General features: G+C 39.1%; 1 protein-coding gene across 1 annotated transcript in view; it reads left to right on the top strand.

Annotated features, from left to right (window-relative positions):
* Positions 1-13,301, top strand: part of meltf (melanotransferrin) — an 80,839-nt gene that overhangs the window by 38,194 nt on the left and 29,344 nt on the right. Inside the window, exons 8-11 of the mRNA XM_048604338.1 lie at positions 1,873-2,047; positions 5,554-5,705; positions 7,255-7,351; positions 11,380-11,574. Of these exons, the coding sequence (XP_048460295.1) occupies positions 1,873-2,047; positions 5,554-5,705; positions 7,255-7,351; positions 11,380-11,574 (619 nt within the window). The remainder of the gene's footprint in view (positions 1-1,872; positions 2,048-5,553; positions 5,706-7,254; positions 7,352-11,379; positions 11,575-13,301) is intronic.

The raw sequence follows: 13,301 nt of genomic DNA, 5'->3' as shown, positions 1-13,301 counted from the left end.
GATGCTGCTTGGCCTGCTGTGTTCATCCAGCCCTGCACCTTGTTGTCACAGCATAGAAGAGGTCATTTGGCTCGGTAAGCTTGTGCCAGCTCTTTTCTAGAGTGATCCAGTTAGACCCATTCCCCCACTTTATCTCCTTATCTTGGTTTTGTTTTTAAATCCTCGAAGTTTTTGTCCAATCCTTTTTGAAAGTCACTACTTCAATCTCTTTCAAATCCTAACCATTGATTGCATGAAAACTTTATGATACTAGCAGTTCTTTGTACCTTGCACTTTGGAAATTCAACCAATTATTGCTGGGATCTGTTTTTATTAATTTCAGTAGCTTTTTTTATGACTTTATCCAACAAAGTGTATTATTTGTGCTGTTTGGCAATAGTTTACATGGCTGATTTGAGCAGCGATTGGGTTTCCTGCAGTGTTGGTTATAGAAGTAAAAGATGGTTCAAATAATCATCGCCTATAGTAAGCTGAGATAAAGATTTTTTTTTGAAGTATTTCATTGATTCACTGCAGCTTTTGAGGATTTATTGATTATTCTTACAGTTATGCATGTTTTGCCCACCGCTAATTATCCTTGAACTGATTGACTGACTGTTAACTACCCTCAAGCCAACCACAATGCTGTTGGTCTGGAGTCATATGTAGGACTGGTTAATTATGACAGAATTACTTCCCTAAAGAACATTGGTTGACCAAGGTGGGTTTTTACAACAATTGATGATAATTTTATGGTCAACATCACTGAGACCAGCTTTACATTGCAGTCATGTCAACTAAATTCAAATGAAACCCAAGCCCCCAAAGTCTGGATCTCTGGATAACAAACCCAGTAAAACTATTGCTTTCCCCAATAGAATTGTCATCTGCAATCATTCACTAACAAGTATGATTGTCCACCTAGGAAATTCCGTGTCACTGGTCATGGGTTCTGTGGGTCCTTGTGTGACTGATGAGCCCGATCCTAGAGCCACATCTCCCAATATACATTTGGCAGGTGTTTCTGGGAGGTGGAATTGATCCTTGGTCTCAAGATCACTGGTATTCCTTTCTCAAACAACGTTGATGGTATTTCTCGAGGGTCTTAAAGTGGCATCTATATGTTGTCCAAATTTTGGAGCAAATAGACTCAACTAATTAGCGTTGAAACTATTTACATTTCTTTTTGATTAGATTACGGAGGAATTGGATTATGTAGATCATATTGATAGTTTCTGTCCTCTAGGGCTGGGAGATCTGTTGGTAATAAACTCATTTAATTACAGAACAGAATTTAAGAAATGTAGAATAAATTGTCATCCATACCATGAATTTCATTCTTCTCAGAATCACAAGAAAGATAAATTGAGCTTCTGGATAAATCCATGAAACTGGGTCTGAACAATACATAGAAACATAGAAAATAGCAGCAGAAGGCTGTTTTGCTCCTTCGAGCCTGCCCTGCTATTACGCATGATCATGGCTGATCATCCAATTCAGTACCCTGTTCCTGCTTTTTTCTTGTACCTTTTGAGCCCATCAGTCTAAGAACAATATCTAACTCAGTCTTTTGGAAACGGTTGATGTTTTGGCCTCGCCTGCTTTCTGTGACAGAGAATTCCACAGGCTCACTACTCTCTGGGTGAAGGAATTTCTCCTTATCTTGGTTCTAAGTGGCCTAGCCGGTATTCTGTAAACTGTAATCCCTTGTTCTGGACTCCCTGGTCAGTGGGAACATCTTCCCTGCATTTACCATACATACCATATAACATACATGAAGCTATATAATTACACTGCTTTATGTCTAAGTCAGCCAGCGTTAAAACACTATTAAATGGGATGAAAGGCAGTTACATTTAGCTATTCATTTAAAACAAAACTCTTTACTTACAGAAAAAATTTGACATTACCTCAACTGGATTTAAGCTATTTGATTCAGCTTCATACAATGGCAAAGACTTAGTGTTTAAGGACTCCAGCAAAGAACTCATGCTGATCAAGAATCAAACTTACCAGGCCTGGCTGGGCTCAGAATATCTTCAATCCCTGACTGGACTTGACTGCTACAGTAAGTGATGTCTTTCAATTGAAGATAGCTTAGATCGTTGACATATTTTACTGTTTCATCCTGTTACTGAATGGCAGCAAATTTACCAGCAGTGAAGGTTTATTCACTATGACCTCAACCTTCTGTACTCCGTGCAGTCAGTGGTCACAGCAAAACATGAGCTTGCAGTTTGGGGCTGAGCAGATTTTTTAAAATGTTGGAATATCTGGTTGTCCTGAATGTATTGGCAGCGTTACATTTGAAACGTAGTTTTTTGAGTTTGTTTTAATAAGCAACACATTAGCCAAATGCTGTTATTTACAGATGTGCAGCACTGACTCTACAGAATGGACAACATTTCTTTCGATGTTGTAGATTCCTAGTCTCCATTTTAGTTTGATACTATAGAGAGCTACATTTCCTCCATTTTATGCATTGAAATTGAAAGTTGTTGCTGCAAGTGGTTTAACTGTAGTGATATACACCAGGTAAACAGCTTCAGTTGGCACACATTTATACCATGGCAATTTAAGTGCACTTCCATGGAATCTATATTTGCCTATATAGATATTTGCCTATAAATAACTCATCCTATAGTTTTCACTTCTTCCTCGTGAACTAATTTATAAGCCATCCTTTGGCACTTCTGAGCTTGGGAATTGCTCTGGAAATGCTTGCTTGAGGAAACTGGATGTGAGGATACTTCTTAGAGCCATAGAAGTTAATTGTACAGAGGCAAGGCATTTTGCTTATTAAGTCAATGTCTACTCTCTGCTTGTTTTGAAACTAATTCCATAAGAACGCGTGAAATAGCAGGAGTAGACCATTCAGCCCCTTAAGCCTGCCCCACCATTCTACAAGATTATAGCAGATCTGCTCTGGGTTTCAGCTCCTCTTTCTCATGCCAGCTTCTCATAGATTATTGAAATATTGAGGAGTTAAGGGATATGTACCTTCTCTTTAAATAATTTCAATGATCTAACCTCCAGAACTCTTTGGAGTCAAATTCCAAATATTCACTACTCTGAAAGAAGAAATTCCATTTGCATCTCAGTTTGAAACGAGTGTCCCCTTTAATCTGTAACTATGTCCCCTCGGTCAAGACTTCCCCCAGTAGTGGAAATAGAGTCATAGAGTCATACAGCATGCCAGTAGATCCTTCGGTCCAACCAGTCCATGCTGAACATAATCTCAAACTAAACTAATCCCACCTGCCTACTCCTGGCCCATATTCCTTCAAACTGCTCCTATTCATGTACTTATCTAAGTGTCTTAACTAACTGTGCCCACATCCATCACTTCCTCAGGAAGTTCATTGCATTTGTGGACTTTGTGTAAAAAAAAATCTGCCCCTCGTGTCTTTTTTAATCTCTCTCCTCTCACCTTAAAAATGTCTTGAAATCCCCATGCCAGGAAAAAGACACCTACCATTAATCCTATCTGTACCCAACATGATTTTATAAATCTGAGCCCCCTACACTCCAGTGGAAGAAGTCCCAGCCTATATAGCTTTTCTTTATAACTCAATCTTTCATGCTGGCAACATCCTGGTATATCTCTTCTGAACCCTCTCTAGCTTAATAATGTCCTTCCTATGACTAGGCAACCAGAACTAGACCCAGGCCTCCAGAAGCAGCCTTCCTCTAAGAGAACATATTATCTTAGTATTACAGCCAGTTTTATACCCACTCACTTTCCTAGTGTCCCCTTTTCTGAGCGTTTTTCAACATCTAACTCGTCAAATCCCCTCAGAACCTTGTATGTTTCAATAATATCACCCTTCATTCTTCTAAACTTTAATGAACGAAGGCCTAACCTGTTTAGATATTCTTGATCAGTTAACCCTTTATCCCAGTAATAAACCTAGTTAATTTCTTTTGAACTGCCTCCAATGCTAATTTATCCTTTCTAACATGGGGAACCTAAACAGTACTCCAGATGTAGCCTCATCAACATCCTGTACAGTTGTAATAGGACTTCCTATGTTTAAACTTTAACTCCCGAGCAATGAAGGCCAAAATTCCATTTGCCTTAATTGCTTGCTGTACCTGCATGCAAACATTTTGTGCTTCATACACAGGAACACCCAGGTCCTTCTGTGTTGCACTTTAATTTTAGAGTCTCTCTCCATTTAAATAATAGTCTGCCTTTTGATTTTTCGAATAAAGTGCCTAACCTCATACTTTCCTATATTAAACTCCGTCTGTGAAATTTTTGCTCACTCACTCACCTAGGAATTTAGGTCCTAGGAATGAAGCACCTTTTGGCACTTCACCAAAAAAGACCCATTCATCCCTACACACTGTTTCCTGTATGTTAACTTGAGGAAATTTGTCAAACATAATTTTCCTTTCACAAAACCATGTCGACACTGTTAAATTACATTAAGTTTTTCTAAATATCCTGCTATTTCTTCCTCAATAATGATAGACTGTAGCATTTGCCCAATATTAGACAAACTGGCCTATTGTTTCTTGCTTTCTGCCTCCCTCTCTCCTTGAACATGGGCATCACATTGGCAGTTTTCCAATCCACTGGAACCTTCCTGAGGTCCAGTGAGTTCTGCAACATTTTGACCAGTGTTCCATTATCTTTGCAGCCACTTCCTTTAAAACCCTTAGGTGCATGCCATCAGGTCTTGATGATTTGCTGAGTCTGTCACAAGACCTTTCCTCCTATTAGCACCTTGCTTATCTGATGTCATTGAAATATTTACAGTGCTGCCCCTCATGAAGACCAATAAAAAATATTGATTTAAATGATCTGAAATTTTCCTGTTTGCAGTCATCAATTATCCTGTCACATCCTTCAAAGGTTCACATTTAGTTAAACTACTCTTTCTTCTTACATGCCCTTAGAAGCTCTTGCTAAAATATTCCCAATCCCCGACCTGCCAGTAGTTTTTGCCATTTTGCATTGCCTTAATTTTTGATCGGATACTTAAGATCCTTGGTTAACCTCAGGTCCTTCAGGCTTCTCATTGAACGCTGGAATAAATTTTTCCTGACTGTTAAGAAATATCTGCTGCTGTTTATCTACTGACCTTCTCCTTAGTCTATTTCCCAGCTCACTTTTTAGACAACTTTTTTTCCCTCTCATTCTTCTGTAATTGCACTTGTTTAAGTTGAGGGCACTATCTTGAGATTAGAGTTGTTCTCCCTCAGACTGAATTTGAAGTTCTACCATGTCATGATTGGTAATTCCTATAGGATCCTCAACTATGAGATTTTTTAATTAATCCTACGTATTACTAGAAGTAAAATAACCTGTTCCTAGCTAGATTGTGCAACTGAGGAACAATCCCTGATGTGTTCTATAAATCCATCTTCCATCTTATCCCTGTTCTGATTTGTTCAGTCAATACACAGATTAAAATCACCCATAATGATTGTAGTGCCTTTCTTACATTCCATTATTTATTACATCTCCATTATCATTCCAGTGTTGTCATTTCAAAATGGAAATATTTTATTGAGATTGTATCAGTACAGAGAAGTAGTGAGTTTGTGCTGCTTTTCTTAACACAGGAATGCCCAACGTTCTGCGCTGGTGCACACAGTCTAGGGGAGAATTGCTGAAATGTGGAGATATGGCTGAAGCTTTCAATAGCAAAAACCTGACACCGCCAATTCAGTGTGTATCAGGAGACAATCCCAGTGACTGCATGAAAAAGATCAAGGTATGATGCACATCTGCACAATCCCAGTAAAATTTCAAGAAGGGTGGATTTTTCAGTTCAGTTCATTATACTAGAATAAATGATCTGTCACCGATCTCAATCCCTGATAGAAACATTTCCATAAGTGTACTGGGACTATTTCAAATGAATGTAAGTGAATTGCACAAATCACTGAAACAATGATGCTCTATTATCCATAGTTGAAATTCTTGTGCATTAGTGATAGATTTCATTTCTCAGATTGGTGTACATCTTTGTTCTACCTGTCCAGCTGGAATGAAATGTGATTGGTCTCCTGACATAATCAGATTCAAATAATGGACAGGCATCTCAGAAAATAGATACTACTCAATTACAACAATTAATCTATGATGAAGTAAGTACATGAAAATGTCAGTATGTATCGATTACTTATACAAGAGTGTAATTAGGAAAATTGGTATGTTAGAATCCTATTTAATGTCATTTTATGGTGTCTTCTGATTTTCTCATGACACTGGCCATTTTCCAGTAAAGGAAAGAGGGCTGACCTGCTCCAAAGCCTACACAAATATTGTTCTTGTTTGGAAATTTCGAATCAACTGGAAGTGCATGCTGTTCCAATTACCTCATGGATTGCTTAGCCTATACTCTGCACCACCCCATCTGACAAGACCTGCAGTCCCCTGCAATTTTTCCTTCCTTGATATGCTCAGGGCAGATATTAGGAACTGTGTAAGAGCAGCTCCAGACGGAAATGCTTGTCCAGGTGCACAGCAGTATTTTAAAGATGGCACTGGGGTCAGGGATGCCGGTCAATTCCGGAGTACACCGGCGGTGGTGAGTTATTCCGGATGTGCAAGTTGTAGAATGGGTCTTGATTCAGTTGAGAGACATGTTTTGTAAGATATGGTGAGAAGTATCACTAGGAAGCCTTGTGGAGAGAAACCTTCCATCAAACTCAGCAAAACTGACAGCCTAAAAAGCATAGAACTCAGCCCATTATGTCTAATATTAGTTGCGACTCTTTGACTGCCCAGAATTCTCAAAAGAATTCCAATTGTACTAAAAATTACATTAGCAACCACTTTAAAATGATTAGTTCAGCTCATAATATGGCTCAGCTTCAAATATATATTAGCAGAGCTCTGTTCTCTGCACACACAGAAAGCACATATTTGGGTATTGCAACTTTTTCAATTAAACAGTGTCCTGGCGCATTCCCTTTGGCAATGCCTCGACCAGAATTGACTTGCTAACCAATCAGTAGAATAAACCGTTGTTCCCTTTCAAAAATGATTCTCTTGCATCTGCCCTGATGAGTACAAGGTAAAGTTTTTACAGTATGCCACTTTGTCTCATCAGTACAGTAGACTTTTAACGGTATATCGCCGAATCCATCAGCATTTTCTCCTTCCTGATATTGCCAACCAAGTGGGTTAGTCTGAAACTATCTTCACCTGTCATATTCTTATCCTTAAATTTTATTTTTATTATATAATTAATGCTAACCATTTTGATAAAGGTTTAATTAATAACAACACAGATTAGTTTATTTCTGCCTTTACAGAATAAAGACATTGATGCAGTTACATTGGATGCGGGGCAGATTTACACAGCTGGAAAGGTATATGGACTAGTGCCTGCTGCAGCTGAAAGTTATACAGGTAAGAGATAAAATATAAGAATAATTTAGAACTAGTGCTTCCAGTAGGTGGCTGCAGTCTAGTTATGTATGGATCAGAAAATTCAGACTTACTCATATCTGGGACTGTTGTGCAATCTGGAAACAATAATGGCCAGGAGATTAGTGCATTTAAGTCCTCCTTGGAAAGCTAAAGCACTCTACTTCCATCAGATAGACTTCATCATATCATAGATTAGTCATCATATACACATTGCCAGGGATTCTTTGCCAGACCAAGATTAATGCAGATAATTAATAGATTTCTCTATAATCATTCCTTCAATTATTCAGTTCAACAACGAACTAAGAAAATATTTTATACAAGAGCAATTCATATCACTGATTCGTTTGCTAGTCAAAAATAATGTATTTTTGCATAAGCAGTGACAGATAGGAAACAGTTTAGTTCACTGGAAATCTATCCAGTGAATAGATTGACTCAGAGCATGGCATTATTCAATAAGCACTATTTCAGGTGCAATAGTAAATTGACATGTTTACAATTCCACTAAAGTGTTAATTCAATGTAACACATTTCAAAAAGCAAAGTAGTAAAAAGATCTTTCACATCCATATGGGCCATTCTACATTTAGTTTCTTGTTCTGATCAAATTATCACTTTGTCCTCCTATGCAGATATTCATCTTGAGGTTTACAGGATATATTCCATGTAAAGATACTGATTTTAAAAGTGGCTAGCTGTTCACAGGGCAGAGATAGTAGGAACTGCAGATGCTGGAGAATCCGAGACAACAAGGTGCAGGGCTGGATGAACACAGCAGGCCAAGCAGCATCATAGGAGCAGAGAGGCTGACGTTTCGGGCCTAGACCCTTCATCAGGGCCCTTCACAGGGCAGCCTTTATCTCAAGGGAAGAGCAATTATTGACTTAAACTAAATTGATGTGCAGATAAAACCCAATTACCAAACTGATTGTAATCTTACTTGGAACAACTTGTTCAAACACATAGATATTTTGCTGACAATATTGGCAAACAGCCATAAATACTGATTAAGTTCTGAGTAATATTTTAGCCTGTATTAAGATTGTCCAATTCAAGGCTACAAGCCTGGCATTGGTGAGAATAATATTGATTCAACAACAAACTGCCTTTGTGACAGGGAAATGAGGTCACTGGCAGTGCGTCAAGTGAGGGCTTATTGCTTTTAGCTTGGAAAATGGAATTAGTGTCACTGGAGAAAGAAAGATGTGGTGGCAGGGAGGTAGCATTCAGACTATGAAGACAATCACTTGGACTGACACATATGAGTCCTTAGCATTGTGCTTGTCAGTTTGATTTTTATATTCTCGGATACAAGTGTGTCTCTTTCTCAATTAATTAGTCATGGTAATCAGCTGAATATAGTTAAAACAATTATTTTGTTTGAGCCTCACCTGCTCTAGAGGTGTGTGACAACATCCCTGAACAGACCGATCAAGATATCTGTTTCAGTATTTCTACACTAACAGTGTCAGTTTGGATAGCAGATGCATGGCTATGAATGTCAAATGTTATTTTTTTCAAATGTCATAGGTGTACATTGTCAATTCTACAGTGGTTGCAACCTCCAATTACAAAATAAATGAGAAACCACTATGCTAGGCTCTCCTGTGGAACTATACATTCTAAATGTCATTTACCAGCAGCACATATTTTGTTTAAGTGGCATTGTTAGAATTGTATTATGTTAAATGCATGTCATGTAATACTAATTTGGAAAAGCAAAATCTGACTGTAAACCAGGCATTTCACTCTCCAACAATTTTCAGATTCTTACCAGCTGTTGGCTGCTCAGCAATAGGGTGCCTTTAGATATTTTGCAGTTTCAATTTTCTTACTTTTTAAAGGAAGTGTTAGTTACCAAAGCTCATCTATTTTTGTGTGGAAATAAACACTGACTTCAGTACTGATTTCATCCCCTTGCCAAGTGTTTGACTGAGCATTTGAATTTTGAGAAACAATTATTTGAGAGCTCCCTGGCAAATAAGAGCTTTTGGCGGATGCCATAGTTGGATGTGCATGATAATTTTCAGTAGGATTGACAATTTGGCCTTGGAGATGTAATTAGTGATGCTGGTTTTCAGGCAATAAATAGTGAAATGTTGGTAATCTTATGCTGTTTTTCTTATTGGCTGTTTACAATGAAGTAGTATTGAATAAAGATGCCAGTGTCAGAAGAGGTTGGATTGGGTTTCGAATTATTCTGGTGGAGACATATCGTTTATCCTTGGTCAGAAGATGTGTCTCATTTGACAAGCTCACTTCCTTATCTTGTATTTACAATGGCGGTTAAATTCAACTTCTAACACAGGCAAAAATTTGGTGGTGTATTGGCTGTCCGTTGGTCACCATGGCTGACTTTTCCCTTTAAGGTTTTTGCGAAGATTTATAGCTCGGGTTGTGGTGAGGTTGTTGACTTGCTTGCTGAGCTGGCTGGTTATAGTTCAGATGTTTCGTCACCAGGCTAGGTAGCATCATCAGTACAGCCTCCAATGAAGTGATGTTGTTCTACTCAGCTTAATCTTTATATGATCTAGTTAGTTGAGGTGTTTTGTGTCATTTCTAGTTCTTTTTTGCAAGAGTATGTATATGGGATCCAATTCCACATGTTTATTGATTGCATTATGGGTGAAGAACCAGGCCTTTAGGAATTCTTATGTGTGTTTATGGTTGGCTTGAGCTAGGTTGGTCACGTCATCCCACTTAAATTGATGGCCTTCGTTGTCTGAGAGTACTGAAATGAGGGAAAGTTTATCATGTCATTGTGCTGCTACCTGGTGTTTGTATATCCTGATGGCTAGTTTCCTTCCTGTCTGGCTGATGTAATGTTTTTGGGAGTCCTTGCATGATATTTTATACACTATGTTGGTTCTGCATGTCGTGGGTCTGGGGTCTTTGGTCCTTGTGGGTGTTTATCATAGGGTGGCTGTGGGTTTGTGTGCTAATCTGATTCCTAGTGTTGTTCCGATATATTCTTGACATAGGATAGTGTGGCCAGTGTATTAGGGCATATTGTGTCCTCTTGTCTAGTAGGCATCTGCAGATAAAGTTGGTGGAGTATCCATTCATCACCCCAACGTCCACAAACAAAGATGTGTAAGGGCACTATTCAAACAGGCTGCAACCCACTGCAACACACTTGAACTTTGCAAGTAGGGGGAAGAGCACCTATACAAGGTCTTTGCTATCAATGGATACCCCACCAACTTTATCCGCAGATGCCTACCAGACAAGAGGAAATAATATGCCCTAATACACTGGCCACACTACCGTATGTCAAGAACATATCGGGACAACCACTAGGAATCAGGATAGCACACAAACCCACAGCTACACTACGACAAACACTCACAAGGACCAAAGACTCCATACCCATGATGTGCAGGACCAACATAGTGTACAAAATATTGTGCAAGGGCTGCCAAAAACATTACATCGGCCAGACAGGAAGGAAACTAGCTATCAGGATATACAAACACCAGGTAGCAGCAAAATGACATGGCAAACTTTCCCTCATCTCAGTGCACTCAGACAATGAAGGACGTCAATTTAAATGGGATGACGTGACCATCCTAGCACAAGTCAACCATAGACATGCACAGGAATTCCTAGGGGCCTGGCTCTCCACCCATAATGCAATCAATAAACATGTGGAATTAGACCCCATCTACAAACCCTTGCAAAAAAGAACTGGAAATGACACAAAACATCTCAACAGACTGGATCACATAAATACTAAGCTGAGTAGAACAACACCACTTCATTGGAGGCCGCACTGATGATATTACCCAGCATGGTGACGAAACGTCTGAACTATAATCAGCCAGCTCAGTGAGCAAGTCAACAACCTGACTTTTCTCTTCCTTGACTTTAAATTGACTTGCCTGCCAAAATTGAATGCCTAATGGTCTGACCACTACCACTTATATGCACGTTGTGAAGTTGCATTTTATTCCCATTGCTATATGGTCCAGTATGATTGTATTTATGTTTCTTTTCTGTGCTAGGTGATAATGATGGAGCATCATATTATGCTGTAGCAGTGGTAAAAAAGTCGAGTCATAATGCCTTCACCATCAATCAGTTGAAAGGAAAGAAGTCATGTCATACTGGATTGGGCAGAACAGCTGGCTGGAACATTCCCATTGGTACCCTAATTGAGAGAAAGGAAATAAAATTCAGCAAGTGTAATATTGAAAAAGGTGAGGAAATTTTATTTCAAAGTAAACATAACTGATTTTGGTCTATTGAACGAAAGACTTGTATTCACTTGATAAATTGTGCTTCCTGGATGTACAACCACTATGCAGCATCATTACAAATTGAAGTAGTGTTTCAGAATCGAATGCAGCCAACATAATGTTAAAATGGACCTTATAGCCACAGATTGTATCCCCTATGACTTTGGTAAACTCTCTCTTCTTTTCTTCCTTCTCAATGTATGGGCAGCCTCTGATATAGTTGACCATGTTAGCCTCTCCTAAGTTGTTTAGCTGGGTGAGACTGCTTTCAGCTGGTTCAATTTTCATCATCTAAACATACCAAAGAATTGCTGTAATGGTTTCTTTTTCCATTCCCCACGCCAGCTTTGGTGACACCATCCAAAAACATGACGTCAAATTTTACATGCAAACTGATGACATCCAGCTCAATCTTGCTGCTGCATTTTTTAACCCCTCCACTGTCAGTAAATTGTCAGCTGGTTATCTGATATCCGCAACAAAGATAAGCAAAATTATTTTCCAACTAAGTATTCAGAAAACTGAAGTCACTGTTTTTTTTTTGATCCCATTACAAGTGTTCCCCTTGCTATAATTCTTTTCCTCACCTGGCAACTGTTTTCAGCCTCTGTGTCATTTCAACCTGGATATCAAACTGAGTTTTCAATCACATATTTACATGGGTGACATGTTGACTCACTGGTTAGCACTACTGCCTTACTGCACCAGGGAGCTGGATTCAATTCCACTCTTGGGCGACTGTGTCTGTGTCGTGTTTGCATATTCTTCCTGTGTCTGCATGGTTTTCTTCCAGGTGCTCCAGTTTCCTCCCATAGTCCAAAGATGTACAGGTTAGGTGGATTGGCCATTCTAAATTGCCCATAGTGTCCAGGGATGTCCAGTCTAGGTAGATTAGCCATGGGAAATGCAGGGATAGCGTAAGGGTGTGGGTCTGTGTGGGATACTCTTCGGAAGGTCGATGTGGACTTGATGGGCTGAATGACCACAGCTGTAGGGATTCTATGACCGTCACTAAGATCACCTATTTACATCAACTAAGGTAACCCTGGCCCAGCTCAGTTGTTTCTGAAATTCTCATCCAAAGCTTAATTACCTCTCAACTTGACTAAATCAGTGCATTCCTAGCTGCCTTCCAGGTTTTTGCCTTTGTGGACTTTAGAACATCCAAAATTTTGCTGTCCACATCCTAATTTATCAGCACTTCCCTCTCAAAGTAAAAATGTTGTTTTCCCTTTACATTGGAATCCTTTCAAGTTGTTCTGACAAGTGCAAGGTGAAAAGTTTCATTAAATCGTTTCTCAGCAATTTCATATTCTGTACTACCAAGTAACTGTAAGTGTGACCTCTTGAACCCTCCTGATTTCAACTGGTTCACCTAAGGAAAAGCTTTATATCAAGAAGTGCAAATGAAATGAAGATAATGCTGTATTTTCAGGTTCGAGGCCCGGACTTCTAAAATTCTCTCCCAGAACCTCTCCACCTTGCTACCTCTCTTTCCTCTTCTTAGAGGATCCCAAACTTAATGGGAAGGCAGTGCTGTTTAGTTGGCAAGTAGACTCTAGTTGGTAAAGGTATTGCTGTGGAGACTGCAACAGTTAATGATGACTGACAGTTAATCACCAAGCATTATTTAAATTTTAAACAAGGCAAGTTGACTCTTATTGGTCAAGGCATTGTCTTGAGAAGTG

This window comes from Rhincodon typus, chromosome 13 (genome assembly GCF_021869965.1).
Source record: "Rhincodon typus isolate 14 chromosome 13, sRhiTyp1.1, whole genome shotgun sequence".
In the NCBI taxonomy this organism is placed as follows: domain Eukaryota; kingdom Metazoa; phylum Chordata; class Chondrichthyes; order Orectolobiformes; family Rhincodontidae; genus Rhincodon; species Rhincodon typus.
The sequence above is the reverse complement of the archived record's forward strand: the minus strand, read 5'-3'. Positions and strand labels throughout refer to the sequence as shown.